Here is a 13,984-nt window from a genome sequence, read left to right as displayed (position 1 = left end):
AGATCCTGTTAAAAGGGGAGATAATTCAAAAATTGGGCAAAACAGAGTTATGTTTTTTTTGTACCGCACTTTTACTCAATGAGATCTATCTACCAACAAAGTTTCATGTTGATATCTCATATAATTTTAGAGTAATGTCTCAGACAAAGTTCAAAAAGTTTGTTTTTGGGTTTTATGTCACATTGACACAGTATAGGTCATATTGCGACGTTGCAGCTTATAACTGGTGGAGGAAGACTCCAGGTGCCCTTCCGTGCATTATTTCAGGCACGAACGGGCACCTGAGTAGAACCATCGATGTTTCGTAAGCTAGCTGGATAGCTTCCTCACATGAAAGAATCCAAAGTCCCTGTCGGGATTCGAACCAACAGCGGTGAGGGGCAAGTGGTTTGAAGCCAACGACCTTAACCACTCGGCCACGGATGCTCTAGTTCAAAAAGTAAAAATAAACAAAGGGCAATAACTCCAAAATTAGGCAAGGCAGATGTATGACTCTTATGCACTGCACATCTACCTATTGAGATATATCTACCTACAAAGTTTCATGTTGATATCTCTTATACTTTTACAGCTATGTCCTGGACAAGATTTTTCTAAAAGGGGAGATAATTCAAAAATGAGGCTTAACAGAGTTATGGTTCTTTTGCACTGCACTTCTACTCAATGAGATCTATCTACCTACAATGTTTCACCTTGATATCTCTTAAAGTTTTAGAGTTATGTTTCGGATAAAGTTGGAAGTGTTAAAATTAACAAAGGGCAATAACTCCAAAATTAGGCAAAAAAGAGTTATGGTTCTGTGCACTGCACATCTACCCATAGACATCTATTTACCTACAAAGTTTCATGTTGATATCTCTTATAGTTTTAGAGTTATGTCCCGGACAAGATTTTTCTATAAGGGGAGATAATTCAAAAACCGGGAAAAATAGAGTTATGGTTCTTTGACACTGCACTCCCCCTCAATGACCTCTACCACTGTATGAGGTTTAAACAAATTATCTCCAAGGGTTTTCAAGTGATGCTCCGGACAAGACAACAGACAGACGGGAAGGACAGATGGAAAGACGGACAAGGTGGCGACTATATGCTAATAAACCAATGATGCCAGGAAAATTACTTCTTAACTCTATGTATTTCAGCATATTGTATCTATTCTCTTCTATATTAGCATGTGTTTTTTGTTCAAATGATTTGTAATTAATCAATCCAGGGCTTTTATTTGGCCCTCCTGCTTTATATTCCCAAGCATTTGAACACAAACTGTGCATTATTCTATAAAAGTGCACTCAAAATTGATATCTATTTCTTGAATATATGATGGAATGACCAAAATGGTATAAGGGGCCAAAAACATCATTTAATATAAATTAGAAGCAAACAGTAAAGAACAATTTGGCTTTGATGCACATCATTCAACAATTTTTGGGGAGGCTATGCCGACCCAATGTTAATAACTGTCCGTCAAATCTTACTGCCGCGGTAATCAGGTCAAAAAATAGTACCTTGATTTTTTCTAAGCTGACTCATCACTCATCACAGACATTTACAATATGAAAATATTTTCATTCTTTAATTTCATATCTGCAATTTGTAAAGATAATAATTCTCTGAAAAATTCTTGATTTTTGTTTAAATCACTACTCCGTGACGTCATACTGCCGCGGTAATCAGGTTTAGGCATACGTACGTCTGTAATAAATAGTTCTGGTATGAAAACCCTTCAAAATAATAACTTTATCAATATTTTTTTAACAAAAAGCATAAATGAAAATTTATAAGTAAATGCTTTAATTTAGTGGCAAATATTCTTTATTATTTTTGATAACAATTTTCCAATTACTACGCAGCGACCAACTGTTTATGACGGGTCATTAACTAGAACGTTGCAACGTCATACTGCCGCGGTAATCAGGTTTAGACATACGTACGTCTGTAATAAATAGTTCTGGTATGAAAACCCTTCAAAATAATAACTTTATCAATATTTTTTTTAACAAAAAGCATAAATGAAAATTTATAAGTAAATGCTTTAATTTAGTGGCAAATATTCTTTATTATTTTTGATAACAATTTTCCAATTACTACGCAGCGACCAACTGTTTATGACGGGTCATTAACTAGAACGTTGCAACACCGTATTCTCAATATCATGCATCTTCTTTTGTTGTTATAAACCATTAATAGTCCTTAATATTTTTTAACGACAAATAATTGTAAACTGTCGCTTACATCAGAGACATGGATCATGCTGTCGTGATAACTAAGGAAAACTAACTTATTAGTACACCCCAGGAGGCTGTACGCGGAAAACGCTCATAAACCGCTATATCATATAGCTGTTAGTAAATATTTTGCAGACATTTAACTAAAAATTCACTGATGGTGATGAACATATAGTTTGAAAACATTATATTCTTGAACCATTATCGCCGAAAAAAAAACTATTTAACTACAAATTAAACCCCTATATATATAAGGACCCTCCGACAAAATTCCAGCACAATATTACATTTTACATTAGCAAAATAAAAAAAGCAATACTTATATTTTCATGTTACATAATTCATTAATCAAACTTTTAACATAAAGGTATCTTTGGCAATTGACAGATCCCTACTCTGACCTTTTATTTGTATAGGAATAAATTTAAACATGTGCTCTTTTGTTTAGGAATATTTTGTAGTGAAAGTCATATATATTCACTAATCTCATAATTAGAATTAGACAGGTCAGGGATTTATACAACCAGTTGTTTAGTTAACTATGCTCATTTTAATCCCAATAGAAACATTCAAATATTTGGGGTAAAAAACATGACCAAAGTACCTAGTAGTCGTTTACCCGGTGGTGATCCTATTAAACTTATTATAGATTCGAATTGATTAGAAAACACAAATAGAAACATGTGTTTCCGTACAACAAAAATCGGAAGTAAAGTGAACAGTTAATTGACAGAAATATGTGGTCAAATATGTTTTAACAAGGAAATAATTATTTCAGAGAAAGACGCAAAGATCAGTATGACCCCGTATTGTGTAATTAGAAAGTTTATTCAATTCTAGGGCATACATTGTCATAATTTGATAGTCCACGTGTAATAAAATTCAAATTTTCAATACAGATTATGAGATACATAAAAAATATTATAGAATAAGAAGCTTTAATTAAAAAACAACAAAAAAACAACAAAAAACCGCATACATATACAAATTACTTACAGTCGAGCATCGGGAAGTCATTAACATATCTTACGAAACTTTAATTTGAAAACGATATTTGCGCGCGCTGAAGTGACTAATGTTTTTTTGAAAAATAAAAAAAAAGAACTTTTATGTTTGTGTTCTAAAAATAATCGGCGGCTAAGAGGAATTTCTTATTCATTTTACAACACTTGAAAAATTACTACAGAAAATGTGTTGTTGTTTTTTTTGTTTTGTTTTCAACAAAAGTGTGTGTGTTTTAAGTTTATTTATACTCGGCGCCGGAATAACCATATGTTCGAGATTATAGCATCTGGGACGTCTTTTTCAAGCAGATTCTTCCTGGAAGCCCATGCTTCGTTCTTTGGTGGTAAAGGAGACGACAATACCGTCAAGGCATCAACTTTCTGACTGACGACAACAAAAACGGCATCTATTAGCGCCAAACCTCCAGAGTACTTCACGACAGGTCAACCAATCACCTCTGGTACTTATGATGACTTGACTAGCTATGACCTTCCGTGTGCCTTCTCCGCGACGTGCACGCCTCTGGAGGGATTTGGAGAAGTTTCAACAAAAACTTCCAAAAACACGCCATTTATAACACCATTCATAGCACTGACGGCTTCGATGTTCTCATCTATTTGCGGGAAATGGTCGACAGGGAAAACCCTACGTAATAACCGCACACCCTGTTAACAACAGATTTTCCGCAGTATATATTTCAAGCTAGTGAGGTTTAAAAATACAATTAACTACCATAAGTTGGTTGAGTGTTGGCGGTAAAAAAAGAATATAACTTCCTGATCATTTTTCACTTAGGTTGATTCAGTTTTGAATAAGCTTTGCAGATATGTATTTTTTCAAGAAATATTTAGCTTTAATATTATCCGACGCCGTCAGTAATGAAATTGGAATAATTTTCTGAAACGTGATTTTATTCGAGATTTGCTTCTGGAGAAGACAACCTTTTGTCCGTAGAGCATGAATATTAATACTCATCACAAGACAGTATCTTATTGATCTCAATTGTGGTACATCTAAACGTGTATAATTTTTATGTTCAATAAAAATGTTGCATCACTTGCAGTTGTTATTATCATTCAATAATATTAAAATGACATAAAGTATATTTATGATGAACAATCCTAGAATATTTTGATAAGGAACCGTCAGTTGTAAAATGTTATTGTTATCTGATAATGAACAGTCGTCATACTTGCTGGTAAGTCATTTATTATTAGGTTTTTCAAAATTTGCATGATTAACAGTCCAAATGTAGACCTCAATGACATGTTCTGGAATATTAACAAAATAAATGAATAGTCAACCACATTAACCATATATATGAATGGTTGAACACAACATTAAGGATAAATAGCGCAATGTGCATATCTTTTTATTTTGGTAGCATATTTTAAGCAAAAAGAAAAGAAACTATAAGTCTGAAACATTCTCTCATAGCCTCCCCATCAGTACATTCAGTGCTTTGATTTCCTGTGGTACTGTATGAACCTGATTGCGCTGGCAGTTAGCTCAAATTTTGTACTTTCATCGTGAATCCACTAATGGACACAGATCAGCAGAGCACAACAAATCCATTATAAAACTTTCACATGGTAAGAACAAAAATATTTTACTCTTGTTATAAACAGGGCTCTATGAGATCAATTTCCATAATTCTCAATCTGCTATTCTAATAACAATTTTACAGCTGATAAATCTTCACCAAGTGCATGGCAATCAAATATCTGTGATAGGGGAAAGAAAATAATAACAAAAAACACTTCTAAACCAATTTTATTTTTATTCTGAAATTTAAACTTTTCGTTCTTAACTTTCAAATTTTGTGTAAACTTTTTTAGTTGAATTCAATTTGACAATTAGGCTAGAATTGAAAAGAGCAATCAAAATTTTACCAAAATGTAAAGAACTCAAGGAACACACTATGTGCATCGAGTATGGCAGATTTACTATATGTTTTACATTTAAAGCCTTATGCTATATAAATAATGATAAATGTAGGTCATAGAGAAAAACATAACAAGATAAACAAGAAGATATATATATCTACAGTAGAAGTAAATTCTATATAACCCAAACAAACTTGGAGTCTGTACAAAATTATCTATCAACATGTTAAAGAAGCATGTATTTAAAAATTAGCCATATATTTAAATAAAAACTTCAATGTATTTTTATCATTAGCTGAAACTTGGCTAGACAATATCTACATGTAATTTCTAAAAGAAAAGTTGCCTTATAGCAGGTAAATAATAGACCAAATCAGGCATGGAAAATATAATTATAAAATACATGCACCTTTAAGCAAATTGCAAGTATATCACATTACAGCTTATAATGAGACAAAATTTTATGAAAATGAATACTATTATAGTATATTTGTATTATGCACCAGATCTTGAAATCATTCTTAATCTTGAATAGTAACCACAGCAATGTAAGTACAGAATGTTTAAAGCTTGTCTTATATCACCACTATTGTCAAAATACAACATAACAAACTTTTTTAAGACCATAGCACTTGTCATTAGGAAAAGAAAACACAATAGAAGGTAGTTCAATTTTGTCTTGTTTATTGAAGGATACATACGTACTTTGAGTAAATCTTAAATGTGTTCAATATTGTTTTTTTTAATCTTTACTAATTATTCATTAAACTGTCCAAGAATTATTAATTTGGTCTAATCTTCTCCACCTCCATCTTCCTCTCCTTGTTGTTGAGGTTCATCGTCTTCATCTTTGGCTTGTTCTGCTGGCTTTTCTTCTTCAGCCTGTAAAATGTCATCATTTATTATACATTATAATCTATTTACCAGTGAAAATAAGGTCATTGAAATATATATATATGTATATGATGTCATATAATATGGATCCTGTATCTGCTGCCGGTACATCTACCAGAATTTCTGGCTCCATGGCAACAGTTCCTGGGTGTAACAAGGCCCTGACGAGTTTCCAGTAAATAGTTATCCTAGAACTAGATATTGTCTGCTGCAACAACCGGTGTTTGATTCTTTTTCTTAACCCATACAAGTATTTCGACACACCTACATTTTCTCCACAACAAACATTCAACTACTTAAGATATACACTGCTCTTATAACAAGAAAACCACTGATAAATGACCTTGTACAAAGACACAGCTCTTATAATGTTAGTGCAAAATGCCTGAATTTGTTAATAGCACACAAGGTTGACATATGGCCATTTTCTCTTCATAATTCAGTCATCAATAATACTTCATTACACTTGCCAAATCATGGGGAAATTTAGAAGCAGTTAAAAATGAAAGCAAGGCTAGATTAGAATTTACAGCAGTTTAAATGTGTATTTTCAGTTCTTAAAAAAATCTTGTAAATAACTAAATATAATTTACCTCTGTAGTAGAAGCAGGGGCTGGTTGTGGAGGGGCGGCGTCTATGGTAACCTGTGGGGCAGCTTGTGGAGATTTTCTGTCTTGTTTTTGATCATCACCACCATCAGCTGGTTGGTTTGACTGCTCTAATCTCTCGTATAACTCTCTACGTTTGCTGACCACTTCTCTCAACAGACCGTCAAGCACCATACGCCCTTGTTCTGATTTCTCTAGTCGTTCTGTGACACGATCCATTAACCATGGCAAGAAACCTTGCTCAATATCTGCAAACGTAATCAATAACAGATATTAATGTATTTTAGATAGATAGATAGATATTTATTCAGGTTAAAACACACATACATGTATACATAAATCAACACTTTAGCATTTTATATAAAACTGATGACACAATTGTAATAAAATATTTCGGAAGTTTGTCAGACATAAATATCACAGACGGCTCATTAAATAATAAAATATTATAACTAAAAACAAAATCTAAAATGTTTTATAACTGACACAAAATTATATTTGTTAAAAGAATTTGTATGCTTCTTTCTCTTTTTGGATATGTTTTCATTCAATCTTTTTTGATAACTGCAGCTTAATATTTAATATAATGTATATAACTTTTATTTGGTGAAAAACACCTAAATGATTTGGTTTTTTTTTTGGAATGGTTTTTTTTTCATAAATGGTAAGAAATATTTTTGGGTTTATAAAATACCAGAAATTTAACCTTTTTTTTCAAAAAAGGTTTCATGAAGTACCCCCGTTGCCCGAGAGTTTTCCCAAAACACTGTGGGTAAAAAAATCTGAAAGGGGTAATTTCTGAGCGAACCCCCTGGCGGCAATCTTCTCTGGGGGTTTCCCCTTTTTTCCTTTTTTCCCTAAAACACTCACGTTGTTTTTTGGTCTCATCCTCCTTTTCCTTTTTAAAAAATTAAACCCATTCATATTTAATACGTTTGGGGGAAAAAAGGTACCCTTTATTTAAGAAATAATATATCCCAAACTGTGATTTTATCTCTCAATAACATCACTGTTTGGAGTTCGGATGCGAGGAATTATATCACGAGAGTGTAGCCTGAGTGATATAATGATGTGCATCCAAACGAAAATGATTTTATCAAGCCATAAAATCACTGATTAAGATTTGGATATATTATTTTGATTCTAACATGACATTAACAAATAAATGCTGCCATACCTGATATTAAGCTAAATTGCGACTGATTTGTTTCCTTACTTATTTCAGCGCATCACATTTTAGTGCTTACGTCACATGTATATAATGATTACATTACATGTCTAAATATAGAACTTCAACAGTGATTTTATTGCATAATAACACATACTTTCGGTTCTTCTATGTTCAATAGGGAAAAATGGGGGTCGTGTTAGAAATATGAGTAAAATATGTGATAGGAGCACAATAGGAGAACAATTTAAGACAAATGTATGGCAGTTTGGAAAAATTATCAAGCCATTATTTACATTGTAACTGACTGTTTCTGTAATTTGTACAAAGTCACTCCTTTTTGTGTCCAAACTCACAGCATGAAGAAAAATTATGGTTATCAATAACACTGTGAAGGCTAGTTTCACACTGTACAAATAGGAAAGGCAAGTCTGTTCCTCACAAACATTCACTGAGAAAGTACAGGCATACTTAGGATATGAAATTTTTTATCAAAGGGAGGTCACAGATTATGTTAGAAACAATTTACTTGTAAGTTTTACTAGGTTATTCCTTAAATAGAAATAATGTACTTGTACAAGACGTTTCAGGCATAATTCCATCTATTATAACTGTAGAAATTTGATTCAATATGGTTAATTTTTCATTGAAATGTTTAAATCTCCAACTCCCATTCTTCAATCTGACAATCAAATTAGTTTATAATTCATGCACAAAGTAATGGCACCCCCTTCATTAAAGTCAATCTGTAAGAAAAGTTATTCTGTATATAAGAATTGAATTGTTTGCAACCATTATACTTCCTACAACAAAGACATATCTATGGAGATTTCAAACAATTCTCCTATCTATGATGTATTTGAAAATTTCTTGAGATGTTTGTTTGATTGGGTTTTACATCACATTAAAACAGTATAGGTTGCATGGTAACGTTCCAGATTTACTTGTTGAGGAAGACCTTGGGCGCCCTTCCATTTCAGGCATGAATGAGCACCTGAGTAGAACCACCGATGTTCCGTAATTCTTGAGATATACAAAATACTGATTTGGTTTCCTTTTTAATTTACCTTTTCTTCTCTATGTCTACGTTCTTGTTCCTCTAATCTCTGTTGTTCCACAAACTCAGCATTGCGCAATTCCTCAAAGGCTCGTTGCTGAGATCGTAGATTTGCAAGTTCTTCCTCCTCCATTACCTCAAGTAAAGACTGCTCAACAGTTTTACCAACAAGAACCTCGAGAATTGGTTTCACTTCTATATCGAAATCGAAAAGCTGAAGAATGAAAACAATGTATGCTTTACCAAGGCAGTATAATTTACAGGAATTTTTAGAACTAATAAAAAAAAATCTTAAAAATATGTAATTTTAGAAATAAAATAAACCTTATATTTTTTTATCACAAAGCACATCAAATTTTATTTCTTATATCAATCGATAATGGTTATCAGAATTATCAATTCATGTTTACTTACATCTCCATCCAGTATTTGAGTTGCAATATCTTTGCCTGTCTTAGCAGGAACAAACATGGGTGATGGAGGTCGGTCAAGGAATGCATCAGTTTGAATTTCTACATCCGCTTCTTCTACACGGTCACTCAACTCTTCCAGGTATAATTCTGTTTGTACATCTATATGTTTACGCCCTTCTACAGGCTCGGGAGATCGTGGTCGAAGCTGTTCCTTCGCACGTTTTCTAGCGATGGCACGTCGTCTATTCTCTTGCTGTCTTTGTATTTCAATGGGATCTGGCTGAGCATGCTGTAACCAACAAACATATTTGCATGAATATATTTTGTTTGAAATTATTTTCAATTGTACTGTGACAAATCTTTTCACTTTGGTGACAGGGAAAGCCTTAATTACATAACAGTTACTGAAATTTACAAACTAACTAAATTATATGTGACAGATTAAAGTAAAGACATAGCCCTAATGCTACACTACATAATCTAATATTCATACTGTTCAAAGCCTTAACATTGTTCTAGTTGACTTATATCCCATCAGTCTAATTACACACAGTCTGTTACATTTCTACTATTGCCAGAAACAAACGTGTACAGATATATTTCATGTTGCTCCAGGTAGTAGATAAAATAGTCACTTCAGTATCCAATGAAAAGAGATGTTACAAACATAAACTGGGCATGTTATTAAAGTAAAGGTACTTACAGCTGGCAGTGTATGTTGAGCATATGTATTACCTCTGACTATACGTCTATCATACATAATGTTTCCATATTGTGGAGCATTGTGGGCTTCACTGAAATAGTATAAATAAAGACATTGCTTTAACTATGACATTTTAATATCTATGCCTAATTCATAAACATTGTACATGTAGAACCCAGTGTTTTTACTGTGCAATTTTCAAAATAAGGCCCCTCATACCCTTTTACAAAAGACTGGAAAAAAAACCCCACTGGAATCATTTATGAACTACATGTATTAGTAATTTAGAATTTTGTTTTTCATTTTAAACAATTTGATAAAGTCAGATCAAATTAGATTCACACTTGCTTACTAAATACCGGTAGTACATTACATCCACATAAAACAAAATATAACATAAAAATAAAATTAAAGAAGACAGAAAAAATGACAAACATATACATGTACAACAAAGATGATTATGTTTATTAGAAGAAATATAATTAATTTGATTTTCATTATTCTATGCATTCAACTTAAAGATCATAAGAAGGTGATATTCTTAAAAGAGCCATATGTGATACACTAAAAGTTACGATACACATTGTGCCAAATGTATATTACATAATTTTCATCAACAATTAATGCATTCAATCTATAAATAAACACATGTTTAATGTTTCAATCTAAGGACTTACGGATCTTGTTGTCCTAAAGGGTCTCTGTACTTTTTTCTTTGAGGGACAGCCCGAGGCTGACTGGCAAATGTGTATGTCCCTGGTTGCTTAGGTGGTGCTAGAGCTGCCATGTTTAATTGATGATGTTACCAAGCCTAAAATAAAAAGATATTTTTTTTAAATATTATCAGCATTATTAATCTGCCATATCTATAGATAGATAGATTGATAGATACTTGATGCACTTACAGCGCATTTTTTAAAGCTGCACGCCTCCAGATGAGCCAAAATATTTCAAGGAAATGAAAATTGAGAAAAATGTACTAATATTTCAAGAAAGGTAAAAACAATTAAGATCAATGTTAAAGTTTACATGTTTTTTTGGGATTAATAAGACTGATTTTGCAGTATTTCATCACCATATTTCTACTTCGTTACTAACGCAGTAAGGGCTTTTTTGCACATTTTGACCTCTTCTTGGTTATTTGCATGGATTGTTAGTGCCAATTGCAATATGTAAATAACTTTATTTGTTCACCTCACAATATTTTACTGTCAAATACATAATCAAAATCTTCATGAAATTTAACATGAATCTGGAGGCATGCTGCTTTAAGGAAACAAGAACATTTGGAAAATAATTGTTTTTAAAATTTAGACTTACAAATTTGAACAGACTATCTAGTCTTTCTGCAGAAATGGGTAAAATGATGTTCTGTTCTACTTAAAAATCCTAAGATAAAATCAGCTAGAATGGCAGATAATATTAATATGTGGAAAGTCCGAGAGGGCTGTAGCGCTCTTAGATAAAACGTATGTGTTTAAGTTAAATTGAAATCTTATTAAAATCAATAAAAGAACACTTGTCTAATTGTAACATGTTTGAAAATCTAGGACTGGCTCTATATTTGAGCTATCAATAGATTTCCAGATGCTTATGAAAAATATGTAATAAGAGTGCCTGCACATTGCAGACTTGCTGTTGCTAGAAAATGCGACAGTCTGCTGTCCTTAATTGCACTTCCAGTAGAAATGTGATGAATAAATATAATAATCATTGATAAAAAGTGAAGTAACAATGATTCACATAAAAAGTGAATCTCTGATAACCATTTTGATAAATCATCATATTTAAATAACTTAAAGACAACAACTCTAATTACAGATAAACTAAAATGGCGGATGAGAAAACACTCAAAATACTTCAGTTATAGGTTGAATACTATCAATTCATTGGTATCTAATCAACAGCTAAATTACTCATAATAAAGTCAAAGACAGATTTTGCTTATATATTGAAAATTTTTATGCCTTTTATTAAATCATAAGGGCTTTTGGTGACGTAGGTAGCAACTAATTTTATATACTTTTAAAAATGAGATTTTAATTGGATCTTAACAGTTTGGGAAATGTGCAGCTTGACCAGAACTCAAACCTAGGACCCTCTGAATACAGTTCTGCGGCTCTACTGACTGAGCTATCCAGCCGCTTACATATTTTCTTCGCTTACAGTGAACAGTTTTTAACTGAGACATATACCCCCCCCCGCATTTTACTGAGTTACAAAGCAATGTTAATTAAACTCAGAGCTTTATTAAAGGGGCAACAGCGAGTATTTGTGGGTGTGACTAATCAGTGATGTAAAACTGTCTGTTATAAACCATGAGCAAAAAATAGAATGCAGTGTTAACCTGCAGAGAGAATGTAAACAAAACAGCATATTTTACACAGGAGAGGTTTAATGGATGTTTTATATAACTCACAGATTAATCAGATTAATTAAAAGACATTATCAAGCCATCTTGTCCAGATATTATTTTTGAAGTCAGTTGTTTTTCATCAAGTCAGACAACTATGTCCAAATCCAAAGGATGTGCCTTACATGGGACATTTCTTTTAAGAAAAACCGCTAAAATGATCTTGACAGGAATTTAAAATATTTTTAAACTATTAATATATAAAAATTTTATACAAATGATAAACATTTGTGAAATGTAATTTTGACTACAAGATATTTACAACAAAATATAGTGTAAATGAAATATACCTGGAAGTTACTTTTACTGTTTTCATGAAGTTTAAACCATTTAAATACAAGTTGAATCAAGTACTTTGAAATTCAAAAAAAATCATAGATTAATGGATTATTGTAAAATTTGTTTGGATATAAATACTTTTTGATAAAGTAAGATCAGTAAAAGTTATTGTTTTTTTCTTATCATGTATTCAGCATTAGAATGTGTCGTCTGCTGAAAATCTCCCTCCCTGAAATATATATCGTCTGCTACAAATCTCTCTCTCTGAAATAAACACTGCCACGTGCATCTGTTTACTACTGAAGGTTCATGACCTGTAATGATCAGTTGGCTCCTCTCATGGAAATTCAAATTTCAAATTTGACAGCCAGTATTTTTTTTCCAGAAACACACTTAACAAAGTTTTATTGTGAATAATTTTGGTCAATCTATATCAAGAATATCTATGCCTACATACATGCCAAGTGTTGTTTAAATGCATTTGGTAATTAATCTTAAATCTTTGAAAAAGGGTCCCTGAAGTGAAGCATGCATAAAATTAATAAGAAACCTGCCCTAGCGCCATCTGCTGGCTTTTATAGTCCAGTTGGGCCTTTAAGTCACGGCACCATGTTGGGCACCAAATGTCACAGGGTGAGGAAAATGTGCAGCCTGACCGGGACTCAAACTGGGACCCTCAGAATACCGTTACACGGCTATCCTGCAGGTCCGCCTAGTCTCGAGTCACGGTCCGCCCTGGTACGGTCTGCTCTTTCTCACGGTCCGCCCTGTCCTGCAGGCCTACTGCTTAACAATCAATTCTGATTATGACTAGCAGGCGCTAGATCTGTACTAGGGCTTAATAAAGTGTTGCTTTAATGTTTAAAAACCAAATAGTGTATCAAAAATGATCCCGTTTTCATTTTTTCGAAACAGCCAAGTAAACAAATGACTTGATACAGGGTAGCAACAACCCGCGCTCATGACGGAACAATCTGACAATTTCATAAATTCGCATAATTCTTGAAATCTTTTCCTTAACAAGATCTATGAAATAGATTCTATATGCAATTTATATAAAAATGATTTACTATGATTTTGTATTTAACAAGAAAGATAAATTCAAACCTAATTATTTTTGTTTCCCCTTCTTCATTCACAGTGTTATGTATTTATCTTGTTGCCTAGTGAAAATTAAACTACATCCGGTTAAAAAACACGCTCCTATACTTTTTCGCGAAATGACAGGAAACAATACAATTCACGAAATGATTAATTTCGCAGCGAAAAGATACCGGTGCGTGCGCCGCACACGAAAATGTTATGATAATCTGATATTGTCACTTTTAATTTC

The 13,984-nt window shown here is 32.7% G+C and overlaps 2 protein-coding genes across 2 annotated transcripts; both read right to left on the bottom strand.

Annotated features, from left to right (window-relative positions):
- Positions 1 to 4,990: 4,990 nt before the first annotated feature.
- Positions 4,991 to 8,761, bottom strand: LOC132746700 (radial spoke head protein 3 homolog B-like). The gene is made up of 3 exons (XM_060735917.1): positions 8,731 to 8,761; positions 6,604 to 6,866; positions 4,991 to 5,998 (listed from the first exon to the last, which is right to left on the bottom strand). Exons 1-3 carry the CDS (start codon positions 8,759 to 8,761, stop codon positions 5,909 to 5,911), a joined length of 384 nt encoding a protein of 127 aa, XP_060591900.1. The 3' UTR covers positions 4,991 to 5,908.
- Positions 8,762 to 8,828: 67 nt separating this feature from the next.
- On the bottom strand, positions 8,829 to 13,914 carry LOC132746698 (radial spoke head protein 3 homolog B-like). Its single transcript, XM_060735914.1, has 5 exons — positions 13,759 to 13,914; positions 10,637 to 10,770; positions 9,960 to 10,050; positions 9,258 to 9,545; positions 8,829 to 9,057 (listed from the first exon to the last, which is right to left on the bottom strand). Exons 2-5 carry the CDS (start codon positions 10,744 to 10,746, stop codon positions 8,845 to 8,847), a joined length of 702 nt encoding a protein of 233 aa, XP_060591897.1. The 5' UTR covers positions 10,747 to 10,770; positions 13,759 to 13,914; the 3' UTR covers positions 8,829 to 8,844.
- Between the last annotated feature and the right edge of the window lie 70 nt (positions 13,915 to 13,984).

The sequence above is a fragment of the Ruditapes philippinarum genome, unplaced genomic scaffold (assembly GCF_026571515.1).
Source record: "Ruditapes philippinarum isolate M1 unplaced genomic scaffold, ASM2657151v2 ctg9051_1_1_1_1, whole genome shotgun sequence".
NCBI classification, from domain to species: Eukaryota; Metazoa; Mollusca; class Bivalvia; order Venerida; family Veneridae; genus Ruditapes; species Ruditapes philippinarum.
Note: the sequence above shows the minus strand (reverse complement) of the source record. Positions and strands in the feature narration are given on the sequence as shown.